The sequence below is a fragment of the Mobula hypostoma genome, chromosome 21, assembly GCF_963921235.1.
Source record: "Mobula hypostoma chromosome 21, sMobHyp1.1, whole genome shotgun sequence".
NCBI classification, from domain to species: Eukaryota; Metazoa; Chordata; class Chondrichthyes; order Myliobatiformes; family Myliobatidae; genus Mobula; species Mobula hypostoma.
The window spans coordinates 15,476,115-15,492,500 of NC_086117.1; the positions used below are offsets into that span (position 1 = coordinate 15,476,115).

A 16,386-nucleotide genomic window follows, 5' to 3' on the forward strand; every position below is an offset into this window, starting at 1 on the left:
ATAAACTATTGGTACTTAGTTGGATTAGAGTTTCCTCAACAGAATGCAAGTTGTTTTTTTTATGATGTCAGTGTTGTAGCTAATTGCTGGAACAGATTGTTTGGAGCACACAGCATTCAAAACAATAAGCAAGTAATATTTTGGGTTCCCAAGTTTCAGCTGTATCCAGGGTGATGTGATTTTTCTTGACCTGTGGAATGAATTGAATTGACTGAAGATTAGGGTGGATGCTTCAGGAGGAGGCTTAAATGAAGCAGCTGGGCACTAAAGGCTGTAGATGATTGCATAGTATGTGCTCTGCTCTGTTTGAGGTTGTGAATGTCATGGAGCCAGCTCCATTAATGAGCTAATGATTAACTATCACTATCAAATGGCATGACTCTTGAGTACCAGGAAGATCTGCGTAGCATGCATGTGGCCTCATGTAACAGCGTTGCACCTCATTTCTGGATAGACCTGGTGCAGGTTCTGGGGTGCTGTCCTTCTTTCATTGACCTTAATGGTAATGTGAGATGTATATCTTGTCATGGGATTTCAAGCGTTGATAGAGTCCATCTGCTGCTAATGCTGCATAATACGTTGTAGGATGCCTAATTCTGAGTAGTTAGTTTTACCTGAATCTTGTCTTATTTGCTGTGCAGAGTGTAATCTCTGTGATGACATGAATTTGTCAAGAATTCTGCAGTGGTCACTCATATTACTGCTTTCATGGACAGATGTACCTTTGGCGGGTCACATAGGTTTAATCATGTTCCGTCTGTCACAAACCCAGTCCAGCAGTTACATCCTTAGGACTCTGCCGGGCTATTTATTTGTGTGATTGCTTTTCATTGCAGCATATTCTGCTATTCTACACTATGCGCTCTTCATGTTTCTTCCAAATGATGTCTGTCTTCTGTTGACCTCTGTTGTTTGTGAGATCTGTAAATGACCTGGATGAAAATATAGATGAGTGGATTAGTAAGTTTACAGATGACAAGAAGATTGATGGAATTGTGAAGTGTTGAACACTGCCAAATGATACAGTGAGGTATATAGTTCAGTTGTGGATATGGTGGGGGGGGAGGGTGGGGGAATGACAGATGGAGTATAATCTGGCCAAATGTGAAGTGTTGCAACTTGGGAGATCAAACATAATGAGACCATACATGTTAATTACAAGACTTTAACAGAGTTGATGAGCAGAGGAATCTTGGGGACCAAATCCATGGCTCTTTAAAAATGGTAAAAAAAAAACGGAGAGCATGCTTGCCTTCAGTAGTTGAGAAATTGAGTTCAAGAGTTGGAAAGTTATATTGCAGTTTTAAAGAAAACTAGTTAGACCGTATTTTGAGTATTACGTTCAGTTTTGGTCACCCCATTATAGGAAAGTTATTGAGGATTTGAAGAGGGTATAGAAGAGGTTTACTGGAATGCTGCCTGGATTAGAGGGCATGTGCTATAAGTAGAGTTTGGACAAACTTGGATTGTTATTTTTCTGGAGCCTCAGAAACTGAGGGGACATCTGATGGAGGTTTATAAGATTATGAGAGGTATAGATAGAGCATATTGCCATTATCTTACTTCCAGGGCTGAAATGTCAAATACCAGAAGGCATGCATTTAAGGTGAGAGGTGGTAAGTTCAATGGAGATTTGTGGGGCAATTTTGTGTTAGAGCGATGGATGTCTGGAATGTGCTGATAGCAGCTTCAAGAGGTACTTAAATAGGCACATTAATGTGCAGGATATGGATATTGTGTAGGTTGAAGGGCTGGATTTAGTTGAGCATTTGATTACTAATTTAATTGGTTTGGCACAACATTGTGGGCAGAAGAGCCTTGTTCTGTGTTCTACTGTCCTATGAGGAATATCATCTCATCAACTGAGTGAGGATAGCAGGTTGTATTCTGGATTTTTTTGCCCATGTTTGACCTCATGTTTTGAGATATTGTAGGGTTCTGGTTTAAACTTCCAGGGCCATTCCTTGGAGAGAGCTTACAGAATTAGCCCCTTCTGATCGTATGTCTTTGCTACTGTTTCAGTGAGCAACATAGAAGACCTCCACAAAATAAATACAGCAATCTTTACAATAACTTGTAGAAAATGTTGCTTTTGTCTCAGTATCCCATTCTTTTCATATGTTCCTTGACTATTGTTTGTGGCATTTTCCTAATTCTAACACAGTTTGAGAGGAGGACTTCCCTAATTGTGCTGTGGTTGTGCCTGCATCTAGTGTTTAGGTTAATGTCAGATGAGTCACCCAGGTTTATTCTAAACCTACTTTGTCCTACCCAAACAAGTAACATGCTGGATCATTTCGGAATTAGTTCTCATACTACTTTATCCATTCCAAACCTAGGATCAAGAGAATGATAAACCATCTTACACTGGGAACACAAGAGCTAAACATGCCAGGATTCTTGTATGTGCTCCATCGAATGCAGCCATTGATGACCTCATGAAAAAAATCATTACTGACTTTAAGTGGAAACGCAAAAATAAGAATAATTGCTTGGGTATACTATTTTCTCTTTTTTAAATTTAATTTGTAGCTCTTAATCTCTGAACTCCTTAAACATTTGAAAATGATCAAAACATTGAATTAAACTTAAATATGTTGCTGTCAGTGAAGCTACTAATATTTATGTGTGGCACTTACACCAGTTACAAGGTAGTGAATCCTGTGACTCACCATTGAGCAGTGTCATGGGAAGTAACCTTTCCTCCTCTCTGGTGCATGCATTTGTTCTTTATTTCTTTCTCCGAAGACATAACTAATGTAAAAATTAATTCTGCACAGAAGTAAATATTAAATCAAGTTTCAGATCAAGAGAATAACTGATTCTAACTCATTTAATTATTTGGAACTATTTATTTTAAAGCCTGATTATGTAAAGGCAAGTAACCCTTTTAAGAAAGTCTTGGAGCTCTGCTTATGATTTGTGTGCTTGGTATAATGTAATTCATCAAATTACTGCTTTCAAATTACTAATCATTCAATAATAATTCTCTTCAGGAAATTGTGGAGATGTGAATTTGTTAAGACTAGGCACTGAGAAAGCTATCTCAGCTGATGTCATGGGATTCAGCTTGGATTATCAAGTAAATCGTAAAATGAGTAAGTATGTTCTATCCAAAATTAAAAAGAGGCCTAATAGTTGAGAGCTATTATTAAGTTTTATACAGGTGTCCCCCGCTTTTCGAACGTTGGCTTTACGAAACCTCGCTGTTATGAAAGGCCTACATTAGTTCTCTGTTTTCGCTAACAGAAGGTGTTTTCACTGTTACGAAAAGAGGCAGCGCGTGGGGAAAAAAAGCAGCGTGCGCCCCAAGCAGCCGCTCTCCCCCGGATTCGGAACTGCATTCTAGCCGGCATTGCTTAAACACGTGCCTGTGAGCAGCCATTAGCAAGATGAGTTCTAAGTTATCGGAAAAGCCTGAAAGAGCTCGTAAGGGTGTTACACTTAGCATAAAACTAGACATAATTAAGCGTTTCGATTGTGGTGAACGAAGTAAGGACAAAGTGAGTTTGGCTTTTGGAAGTTGACGAAGATGATGTTGAAGAGGTTTTGGCATCCCATGACCAAAAACTGATGCAATTGGAAGAGGAAAGGATAACAATCAAAACTGAATGCAGTAGCGAATGGACCGAAAGTGAAGTTGTCCAGGAACTGAATGTGAAGCAACTGCGTGAGATTTTCGCTGCAATAATTGCAGAAAAAGGGTACGTCGGTTTAGGGCATATTTGCAGGATGGTTTGAGTCCTTACAAAGAAGTGTATGATAGAAAAATGTGCGAGGCTAAGCAGTCAAGCATACTGTCGTTTCTCAAGCCTTTCACATCAGCCACAGCAGACGACGAACCTCGACCTTCAACATCGAGAAAGGCAGACATAGAAGAAGATGACCTGCCTGCCCTGATGGAAACAGACGACGAGATGACACCCCAGTGTCCCACCACCCTAAACCCCGGGGCTGCGGACAGATACCGATTTGCGGAGAATGCAGCGGTAGCTGGGACGCACCCAACACATCTTTAAGAAAAAGCCGAAATAAACAAGCTAATTAATTAGGTGCCGCCCGGCACATAAATGTCGGCCCAGGTCAGAGGCGATAGGCGATAGGCGATTGCCGATTGCCAGGCGGCACCTAATTAATTAGCTTGTTTATTTTGGCTTTTTTCTTAAAGATGTGCTGGGTGCCTCCCGGCCACCACTGCATTCTCTGCGAATCGGTATCGGTTTGCTGCCCGGCGGGTGGGGGCCACTGCACCACCCCAAACTCCGTTGACTCAGCCTAACACACCATCATCAGCGTGCTCGATGTCTTCCCGATTCCCGTAAGCGATACTACACTGACATACATTATTTCTACTTTATATAGGCTGTGTATTTTTATGTGTTATTTGGTATGATTTGGCAGCTTCATAGCTTAAAGGTTACTGGAGAGAGTGTTTTTGCCGAGTGCGCTTGCGTGAGATTTTCTGCCAAGAGCACTTGTGCCATGTTTTTGCCGAGAGCACTTGCGTGAGATTTTCGCTACGGAGAACAGTGCGGCAATGATTGTAGAAAAGTATGTCTCCTTTATATAGGCTGTGTATTTATCATATCATTCCTGCTTTTACTATATGTTACTGTTATTTTAGGTTTTATGTGTTATTTGGCATGATTTGGTAGGTTATTTTTGGGTCTGTGAACGCTCACAAATTTTTCCCATATAAATAAATGGTAATTGCTTCTTCGCTTTACATCCTTGCGGCTTACGAACCGGTTCATAGGAATGCTCCACCTTCAGATGGCGGGGGAAACCTGTATCACATAGCAAATATAATGCTGAAAAGTATGAGATCAGATCAACAAGTATTTAGAAATTATTTTATGAGAAGGTGGTTCAAGTTAAACCATAGAAATTTTTTTCTACTATAGAAGAGAGGAAGGAAAATACTTGTGTACCTTTATTTTCTATTGAATGAACTGGGCATGAAAGAGAATTGTACTTGAGTGCAATGTGTGGTATTAGTTTTGATCACTCTCAATTCGTGAGTAATTTCTAATTCAGTGTAATCCTAAATCTTAACTCCATCATGATGTATTCTGCAATGCACAGGTTTATATGTCTGTGATCTGACAAGACATTATTTTGCATATTTTTAGCATCGATCACTTATTTTTGTAAGGTGTATAGTACATGAATTTAAACACTTTTAAATCATGAGTACTGGTTGTCTGTTCTAAAATGGTTGCATATGGTTTTATGTGCAGAGAAGGACCAAACTGATGCTGATCAGATTCAAAGAGAAAAGGATTCGTTGGATAAGAAACTGGATGAACTGGGGAAGGAATGTGCGATCATCAAAAAAGACAGCAAGCAGGTAAGTTTTTATATATTTTACTCCTCCCATTGGGCATTAATCGCAAGGTAATACTGCCTGAAAAGCTAATTTTGAAGGTCAAGAGTTCAAAGTAAACTTATTATCAAAGTACAGATGTGTCACCATATACAACCCTGAGATTTATTTTCTTGCGGGCATACTAAATAAATATATAATATAATTGCCATAATAGAATCAGTGAAAGAGTGCACCAACTTGGGCATTTAACCAGTGTGCAAAAGACAAATGTGCAAATTCAAAAAGAAAGTTATAATAATAAATATGCAATAAATGCTGAGAACATGAGATGAAGAGTTCTTGAAAGTGAGTCCATAGGTTGTGAGAACATTTAATATTTGGGCAAGTGGAGTTATCCCCTTTGGTTGGGAAGTAATAACTGTCCTTGAACCTGGTGGTGTGAGTCCTGAGGTTTCTGTATCTTCCTGATGGCAGCAGTGATGCCTGGATGATGGGGGTCCCTGATGTTGGATGCCATTTTCCTGTGACAACAACACTTCGTGTAGATGTGCTCAATGGTGGGGAGGGCTTTATCATAATAGACTGGGTTGTATCTACTACTTTTTGTAGGATTTTTCTGTTTAAGGGCATTGATGTTTCCATACCAGGTCATGATAGAAGTTTGTCAAAGATTTAAATATGTTACGTTGGATTTTCACAAACACCTAAGGAAGTAGAGGTGGTGTTGTGCTTTCTTTGTAATTGTACTTGCGTGCTGGGCCCAGGACAGGTCCTCTGAAATAATAACACTGAGGAGTTTAAAGTTGCTGACCCTATCCACTCTGATCCTCCCATGAGGACTGGCTTGTGAATCTCAGATTTCCTCCTCCTGAAGTCAATAATCAATATATATTATGGCAGAATATACGGTACAGAGGTGGTTAATATATTGTATCCTGGGATGATAGATTATGCCTAAGAGTTAGCTGCTTTCTGAACAACTGCAGTGAACCACTGTTGTGTTAAAATTATTTTAAACAAAATCTGGAAATAATGACAGAAGCATACAGTGATTATTGGACTTGCAATGGAATTTAAATTTTTAGGTTAGATAGTATCCACTTGGGTGAATGGACAAAAATATTTTCCTTCCAACTTTGTGCCACATCTCACTTGAAAGTTGTTCCTGAAAAGTTCTTGAACTGAGATAGGATACTTTAACAGTCATCCACTCTATAATTTTCTAATGTAACCACATTTAGTGCTTAAATATGAGATTCTGCAGATGCTGGAAATTCAAAGCAGCACACACAAAATGCTGGAGGAGCTCAGCAGGTAACGCAGCATCTTTGGAAAGGAATAAACGGGTGACATTTCAGGCTGATGTCCTTCATAGGAACCAGGTGCATCTCAGCTCGAAACGTCGACTTTCTGACTTGCTGAATTTCTCCAGCATTTTGTTTGTGTCACTCTGTAGTTATGTACAGTATTTGCTTTTGTTCCATTTAGGTTACACCTTTGTTTTTCTCCTTTACCATTTTCATCAGCTCCAAATTTAGCACGTGGGTTTTCAAGTCTAGGTGGCTAAATGTGGCAGATCATGAATTCTCTATTGTTTCTTAACAGTAGTATTAGTGGATTTCTTAGCAGTTAAAACTTAACAATTTGTGTCATAAGTGTTGTTTATCTGATATGACTTGTCTATATTCAATTTTACTTCCCAAAATTTTTTTTCATCTTGATGCACAACATTTGCGAAAATCATCTTAGTTTTTAATGAAGCTGTACTTGTCTTTTAGTTTTGCATCGTGATTTAAGGAGCGATATACTTGAAGATTGAATCCCGGGATGAAGGACAGGTTGGGCTTACACACATTAAAGTTTAGAAGGATGAAAATGAGCTTTATTAAAGCAGTATTTTAATGGTCAATGCTGAGAAGATGTGTATAAATCTAAAAAGAGAGGTAGTAGATGCAGAGTAAGGAGTTACCATTTTAAACAGGGTTGCGAAGAAACATCTGAGGATTGTGAATCTTTAAAATTATTTTTACAAGAGATCAGTGAAGGCTGAATTGCTGAATATGTCGAAGGCCAACATAAATAAGTATTAGGCCAATAGAGGAATTGGGAGTTATGTGGAATAAGCAGAACAAGCTATAAGGCAAGGATCAGATTAGGATTTATTTTATTGAATGGTGGGGCAACCATGAGGAGCCATATTGTTTACTCTTGATAGTCCATTGTGGCTGTGAGATCACAAGAGGTTAATTTGTTCATAATTCCTTTCTATCAATTTAAAAGGCAGTTACAAACTTTAGACCTTAAGACATGGGAGTAGCATTAGGACATTCGGCCCATCATCTCTGCTCTGCTGTTCCAACATGGCTGATTTATTATCTTTCTCGACCCCCTTGGTAATCAAGAAAAGCAGTCAGTGTGATCTTTACTATTGGGTATTCAGAAGGTATTGTCACATTTGAATGTTGAGGTCCAAATTCCAATTCGCTTATTTCAAAACTTCTTCAGCAGTATGCTCTATGGTTAGTTGGTACAATGCAGTTATACTCTTTCTCTGCACTTTTATCATTAAGGTAGTAAGTTCTCCTCAAATCATTAATATACTGTATAAGAAAACCGTAATGTTCGGTGTTGGTCTGATGTCTCGAGTCCTGAATTAAAGACCACCACATAATTTTTAATGATCAGAATTTAAATCTGGTTACCACAAATACAGAGTTTTATAACTTAGGAGTTTAACTACACTCAGTTGGATCAATCATAATTTGGATTAATATTTTATTAACTAAACATAAAACAAATACAATAAACAGGCAGAAGCCCATTGAAATAGTTGGATTTGTTAGGCAATTTCCGTTTGCCTCTAAAAGAACTAAATATAACCAATAATCAAGTTGATTTTGAAAGCTAAAATCAAAGCAAATTGAAATAATGAAGAGTAATCAGTGTTCAGCTACGATAAGAAATGCCACCTTCATTGGAGGGATAAGTTTATAGCTATAATTTCACCCTATAATTTTGATTTTCTAGAAAGAAAGATACTAATACCCTACTGAGTATATCACCAATACTTCAAAAGATATACAATGAAGTCTGAGGTCTCGGACAGGGCAGCAGATGGGAAGGCTTATTTGTAGCTTAAAAGATTAAAGAGGCAGAGGTTTAGGGATGCAGTTCAAAACTTGAGGCATGACAATGGTGAAACAATCAAATTAGTGTAGTGTAAGAAAACTGTGAGCAGAGCACAAAGTGTATTGTTGGGTGAGAGGAAGATTCAGATGATTGAGAGCGTGGTAGAGTTGGAAAAAAAATTAAAAATTTTGAAGTCAAGTTGTTAGATCACCTGATAATTGATTTTTTTTTGTGAGATCTCCATTAACATTGAAATCCTTGCTTTATCATTTTCCCATACTTTAGCATCTTTTTACAGTCCACAGCTGTATTGAGGTATTGTTGAAGCAAAGTTATCAACCATTGGGGATCCTGAGTTTCTAATTTGGACAATAGAGTTAAGTTTGTGAGTCATCTATGGAATAGGGGAAGGAATTACTCTAGATCATCAAAGTAGTAAATACATACCATCAAAGAATATTTTTTACTGTAGGGGACTTCCGGTAGCGCTCATGGAGTGAAGTCGCGTTCTTGACTCGCTCCATTACCTCTGAGTTTTTTTCTCTATGATCAGCTATACTTTAATTAACCATTAAGGTATCAACTCTTACTATACTTTGAATTAAATTGAACTCTCCGATAACTGGATGCGTCTTAGATCTGCTATGTCTAAGAACGGGAAAAACGGCAAGGATGGTAAACCTCCGGTTAAACCGAAAGGTATGGATTTTCCTCCGACTGAATCACCGGTGACTTTGAAAGCTATATCGGAGTTAATTCAGAGGGAAATTTCAACCTCTGTTACGGAGATGATTCGTACGGAAATCGCTATCTCTGTTAAGGACCTGATTCATACGGAAATCTCAATTAATCTCCAGAAAATTGCCGATTCAATTGATAAGATGCAAACATCTATTGCGGAACATCAGTCGGCTATAACTGATCTTCCAAAATCCGCGCAACAAAGTGAGCTTAAGATTGGGAAAATCGAAGAAACAATTAATATAATGAAGAAGAAACTTGACTTTCTGACTTTTAAAAACTCTGACTTAGAATCTAGAATGCGACGGCAGAATTTACGAATGATTGGGGTGCGTGAAGCTGTTGAATCTAACAACCCCATGAAGTATTTTTCTCAACTTTTAAAAGATGCATTCCCTACTGTATTTCCTGACCAACCACCGCTACTGGATCGTGTTCACAGAGTCCCATCACACTCGTCTAGGTCAGATAGACCTAGACATGTTATCTTACGTTTTCATTACTTTCAAGACAAGGAGAGACTGTTTCGATTCGCTCGATCTAAAGGTTTCATTGATTTTTCGGATCTTAAGTTCCGATTCGTGGAAGATTTCAGTAAACCAATCTGGGACCAACGGGTTCGCTACAGATCTGTGATGTCGGAATTCTATAAGATGGATTTAAGACCAGCGCTGCTGTACCCTGCACGTCTAAGGATTCGCATGTCAGATGGAGTCCTTCGTTTTTTTGATTCTCCATCGGATGCCCAGAGTTATCTGGATCAATTTTCACCTTCAACATCTTAATTGTTATTTTTTTTAACTATCTCCGTTGATCGGAGGCTGTGAATTGGTTGGTTTTAACTTTTTCGTGCCCTATTTGGGCAGAAAAGTTTATTTTTGATTTCTTAATATGGTTGCTAAACCTTCTTTTTAGCTGTGTCATTTCTTTCTTTTCCCAGGGGATTCTGGGTGGTTACTTCCTTATTGTCATTTTACGTATTTCCTGTGTGGCCTTAAATTTTGTAGTTTTTTTAAATTTTATTTTGTTTTGCTTTTTATAACTAGTTTATGGTAATAATCTTATTTTTTCTTGTTGTTGTTTTGTTTATTCATGGGTTTGGGGTTTATTGTGGTTTTTTTTTAAATATATATTTTCTGGCTTTTGTTCTGTTGTGTGTGTATTTTAATTGAGTTACCTTTTTTTCTCTACTTTTTTACTGTTTTACAATTAGCTGATCTTTTTCATATTTATACCTTTTTTTTAGGGAGCGTATACCGGAAGTCATGGGGGTAGTTTTAGCGCTTGCTTCTTTCGGGCGGGTCTGCTTTAGATTTTGCCTTGGGGTCTTGGGGTGGGGGTGGTGGGAGGGGCTTCACATTTTAGTTTTTTTCTCTTTGGGCTATATACATTATTGAAGTACTCGTTGCGTCCTTTTTCCCGGTATCTTTTGTATGTTCTGTTTCCTCTCCGGGTTCGTGGGTCGAGCCTATCGTCAATCCTCCTTGCTGTGGGTTGACTTTAGGATTTATGGAGTCTATTATTAATTTTGTCTCCTGGAATACTAACAGTCTTAATCATCCTATTAAAAGGAAAAAAGTTTTTAAAGTGTTCCGGAGACTTAAAGCACAAATTTTGTTTTTACAAGAGACCCATGTACGGAGGGGGGACAGACTACGTTTTTTTAAATTCTGGAAGGGACAACAATTTCATTCGAACTCCAATGCTAAGATTCGAGGCGTCTCTATTTTTATAGATTCCTCAGTTACTTTTATACAACAGGATATTTTTTCTGATCCGAATGGTAGATTTTTATTGGTTAGTGGTTTACTATTTAATAAAAAAGTAGTTTTGGTTAATGTTTATGCTCCTAATATGGACTGTCTGGAATTTTATAAATCAGTATTTAATCAGTTTCCGAATTTGAACGAGTTTTCATTGATCTGGGGCGGAGATCTTAATACCTGTTTGTCTCCAGCTTTGGACCGTTCGGCTCCTTTACGGACTTTACCTAATAAATCTGCAACTTTGATTAACTCTTTCCTTTCTGATTCTGGGTCGACGGACATTTGGCGTTTTCTGCATCCTCAGGAAAAAGATTTTTCTTTCTTTTCACATGTTCATCATTCCTATTCAAGAATTGATTATTTTTTTATTGATTCTCGTCTTATTTCTTCAGTGATTAAATGTGATTATGATTCTATAACCATTTCGGATCATGCTCCACTTAAGCTTTCAATTAAAATTATGGCCAATATACAAAATAATAGACAATGGCGTTTTAATTCGCTGTTGCTTCAGGACTCGGACTTTGTTAACTTTATGAATGAACAGATTGAGCTTTTTTTTACAATTAACCATACAGAGGATATTTCGGTTAACACTCTTTGGGACACTTTTAAAGCCTATATTCGTGGTCAGATTATCTCGTATTCTGCTGCTTTGAGGAAGAAGCAGAAGCAGGAGGAGATGGTAATTGTGGACAAGATTAAAGAAATTGATAAGAAATATGTTATGGCTCCTTCTGAGGAGTTATACAAACAAAGAACTGAACTTCAAATGGAACACAGTTTACTACTCTCGTCCTCGATTGTAAACCAATTAAAGAAAACAAGAAGTGAATTTTATGTTCACAGTGACAAAATTGGCAAGCTGCTGGCTAATCAATTGAAATCTAATTATGTTAAATCTCAAATCAATCAGATTTATAACCAAAATGATCGATTGATACTGGATCATGTGGGGATTAATCAAACCTTTTGTGATTTTTATTCTTCTTTATATCAATCAGAGTCTCCTCGAGATTCTAAACATATGAATGATTTTTTAGATAATTTAGACTTCCCTCAGATTTCACAGGATATGTCTTCTATATTAGATACTTCCATTACTATGGATGAGATTAAGAATGTTATTCTTTCTATGAATTTGGGGAAAGCTCCTGGCCCGGATGGGTTTACCGTTGAATTTTATAAATGTTTTGCTTCTTTATTGATTCCTTGGCTCTGTAGGGTTTTTGAGGCTTCTCTGAAACTTGGTAAACTTCCTGAATCTTTTAATAGAGCGTCAATTTCTTTAATATTAAAGAAGGATAAAGACCCTGCTCAATGTGCATCTTATAGACCAATATCTCTATTAAATGTTGATTCTAAAGTTTTTTCTAAGTTATTAGCAAATAGACTAGAAAAAGTACTTCCTTCTATTATTTCGGAAGACCAAACGGGTTTTATTAAAGGTCGTTACTCTTTTTATAATATTCGTACATTGTTAAATATCGTTTATACTCCCTCACAAAATGTTCCTGAGTGTGTTATTTCTTTAGACGCCGAGAAAGATTTTGATAGAGTAGAATGGCCTTATTTATTTAAGGTGCTTGAAATGTTTAACTTTAGCTTGAAATTTATATCCTGGATTAAACTGTTATATCATTCCCCTGTAGCCTCGGTCCGTACTGACTCTTTAAACTCACTTTTTTTTCCTCTTTTTCGAGGTACTCGACAAGGTTGTCCTCTTAGTCCCCTATTATTTGATATTGCATTAGAACCTCTTGCAATTGCTATTCGAGAATCATCAAATATTACTGGGATAACTCGGGGATTAAAGTCCCATAAATTATCACTCTATGCTGATGATTTACTTTTATATATTTCTAATCCTGAGAAATCCATTCCTGCTGTTTTAGAGTTATTAGCACAATTTGGTTCTTTTTCAGGTTATAAATTAAATCTTAGTAAGAGTGAACTCTTTCCGATTAATAAACATCTTCCCTTATATTATAAATTTCCATTTAAATTAATTGATAACTATTTTTCTTATCTTGGGATTAAAATTACTTGTAAATATAAGAATTTATTTAAGATTAACTTTCTACCATTAATAGACCATATTACTCAACTTTCATCTAAATGGTTTCCTTTATATTTAACTTTGATTGGTCGTATTAATGCAGTTAAGATGTTTTTTTTGCCAAAATTTTTATATGTGTTTCAGGCATTACCAATTTTTGTTCCAAAATCTTTCTTTGATAAAGTTGACTCTAAAATTTCTTCATTTATTTGGCAGAATAAAAATCCGAGACTGGGTAAAATACATTTACAGAAAGCTAAGAGAGATGGAGGTTTAGCATTACCTAACTTTAGATTCTATTATTGGGCAATTAATATTCGACATATGAAATTTTGGTTACTTGACCAGGATATACTATCTATTCCTAAATGGGTAGCATTGGAACTACAATCTGTTCAGGGCTATACACTTGGCTCTATTTTAGGTTCCTCTCTCCCTTTTGATTCGAAACGCCTTAAGCAAGTGTCTAACCCGATAGTTAAATATGCTTTCCGTATTTGGTTTCAATTCAGAAAATTTTTTGATCTTAATCAATTCGAGTTAGCGATTCCTATTTTAGGTAACATATTTTTTCCTCCCTCTTTTCAAACTTGGAAGACTAAGGGTATTTTACGGTTTTTGGATTTATTTTTAGATGGTTCCCTTATGTCTTTTGAACAACTATCTAACAAATATAATTTATCAAGAATACATTTTTTTAGATATTTGCAAGTTAGAAATTTCCTAAGTACTATACTTTCTTCCTTTCCAATGCTTCCTCCTACATATATTTTAGATTCGATAATTAACCTTAATCCATGTCAGAAAGGTGCAGCGGCTATGATTTATAATATTATTATGAAACTTAGGAAAGCTCCATTTGATAAGATTAGGGTAGATTGGGAACAGGAATTGGGGCTTACCATTTCTGTGGATGATTGGGGGCAGATTTTACAATTAGTTAATACTTCCTCTATTTGCGCTAAACATTCCCTAATTCAATTTAAAGTTGTTCATAGAGCACATATGTCCAAAGATAAGTTAGTGCGTTTTTACTTGCATATTAATCCTTTTTGTGATAGATGTTCGGGGCAGATAGCCTCTTTAACTCGTATGTTTTGGTCTTGCCCTACTTCGGAAACTTTTTGGAGAGACGTTTTTAATATTATTTCTAAGGTATTAAATATAGATATCTCTCCTCACCCTATTACTGCTATCTTTGGACTACCTAAAATTTCTAGTAATCTTTCCCCTTCAGCCCGTAGAATGATTGCATTTCTTACTTTAATGGCGAAAAGATGTATTTTACAACATTGGAAAGAGCTTAATGCTCCAACTACCTTTTTTTGGTTCTCCCAGACGATATTATGTTTGAATCTGGAGAAAATTAGAAGTAACCTTTATGATTCTTCATTTAAATTTGAACAGATTTGGGGATCTTTTATTCGATATTTTCATTTAATGTAATATATACCCTTCTTGTTTTTTTTTCACTGTTTTTAATGGAGGTCGGGATTGAGGACGTGATTTTAAGTTTAACTCTGTTTGGTTTCAAGTTAGCCCACTGCTTTGCTTTGCTTTTAGTTAGTTGCACGGTGGGTTTTTTTTTGGGGTTTTTTTTTTCTTTTTTTCTATCGATATATATATAAAATTTAGTATACTATTATGTTATCTTGGTTTCTTATGTTTAAATTACATTGTTTGTAGTATTTTTTTTGGTATTGATACCTTCTGTAATTTTATTATATTTTAGCATTGTATTAATGTTTATATGGCTTACCTTTTGGTATACTTATTTAATAAAAAGATTTAAAAAGAAAAGAATATTTTTTACTGTAAAGCCATTAGTGTGTGCAGCTTGATGTTATATCATTTAGAAACCAAAATTTTCTTTCCTAGATTGAACTGGCAATTCAAAAGAGGAGAAATTTGGAGAGTAAGAGGGCGGAACTTGGACGCAAGCTAAAAGAGGCAAGAGCTGAATAAATTTTTAAGTCCATTTTAGCATGTACTATCAATAAGGACAATCCGTGTTGTCCATTTACTAAAACATTTCAAATGAAGTGAATACCATTTTTAATTTTCAATAATTATTATATAGGCCTATCTTGTAATAATTAGCTTAAGTATCAGCAAAACTTAAACACAATTTATAACTTGAGCTTCAGAATTCACATTGGCTGCTTATTAACTTATCATATTCAAAACTATTTACCATATAAAAATTTATTTTAAGAGCAAGTAAACTCAAAGAACATGTCAAGACATAAAGCAGTCAACCAAACGCTTTAGTTTCAGAAGTAGGTTATTGTATTACAGAATGAATTACTCACTGTGTTCTTTACAGGTTCAAGGTCGAACACAGGACATCCAGCTAAAAATTATTCTGGAATCACACATCATCTGCTGTACTTTGAGTACCAGTGGCAGTACGCTTTTGGAAATGTCTTTCCGAAAATTGGGTTATGAACCATTTAACTGTGTTGTTGTAGATGAGGTGAGTGGAAATTAATTTTGCAACAGTAGTCATCTTGTGAAATGTTCAGGCTGAAACCAAAAAAAATCATGTTTGAAATTACGGTAAGGTTTTTTTGCATCATTGTTAGCTATAATGGATATTATTATACAAGAATCTACAGGCAGGTTTTAGTTCATTCTTTATTTTTGGGTGTTGCCTTCCCCAGTTGCTCCTGACAAAGTGGAGTTGAGCCTCCAGTGTAAGTGAGGTGAAAATACTCATAATATAATTAGGTGGGGTGCTCTAGCACTTTCACTCAGAAATTATTACGATTAGACTTTCACCTAAAAATCATGGTTAAACTTTCCCTTGTCAGATCAATATCAATTTTAAAGTTCAAACTAAAGTAATTATAAAAGTACATTTATGTCTCCGTATACAACCCTGAGATTCCTTTTCTTGCAGGCAATCACAATAAATACAAGAAACACAATAAAATCAATGAAAGACCACACCCAACAGGGTGGAGGACACCAATATGCAAAACAAAACAACAAATTGGGCAAGTAAAGTTCAAAGTAAATTTTATTATCAAAGTACATGTATATCTGGCCATAACAACTCTCTGGGCATGCTCAATAAGTCTATAGAATAATAACCATAACAATCAATGAAAGACCACCCAACTAAGGCATTCAACCAGAGTGCAGAAGACAACATACTGTGCAAATACAAAAAGAAGAATTAATAAGAAACAAATAAGCAATAAATATTGAGAATGTAAGATGAAGAATCCTTGAAAGCGAGTCCAGTTCAGTGGGAAAAGTTCAGTAATGGGGTGAGTGAAGTTGAGTCAAGTTATTCTCTCTGTTCAAGAGCCTGATGGTTGAGAGATAATAACTGTTCCTGAACCTGGTGGCTTAGG

The 16,386-nt window shown here is 36.3% G+C and overlaps 1 protein-coding gene across 4 annotated transcripts in view; it reads left to right on the top strand.

The window, feature by feature from the left end:
* setx (senataxin) overlaps positions 1-16,386 on the top strand; it is a 115,710-nt gene that overhangs the window by 78,818 nt on the left and 20,506 nt on the right. For all 4 annotated transcript variants that reach the window (XM_063073485.1, XM_063073484.1, XM_063073486.1 and 1 more), the window contains 5 exons: positions 2,340-2,496; positions 2,997-3,098; positions 5,241-5,350; positions 14,903-14,974; positions 15,351-15,500. In XM_063073485.1, the coding sequence (XP_062929555.1) occupies positions 2,340-2,496; positions 2,997-3,098; positions 5,241-5,350; positions 14,903-14,974; positions 15,351-15,500 (591 nt within the window). The remainder of the gene's footprint in view (positions 1-2,339; positions 2,497-2,996; positions 3,099-5,240; positions 5,351-14,902; positions 14,975-15,350; positions 15,501-16,386) is intronic.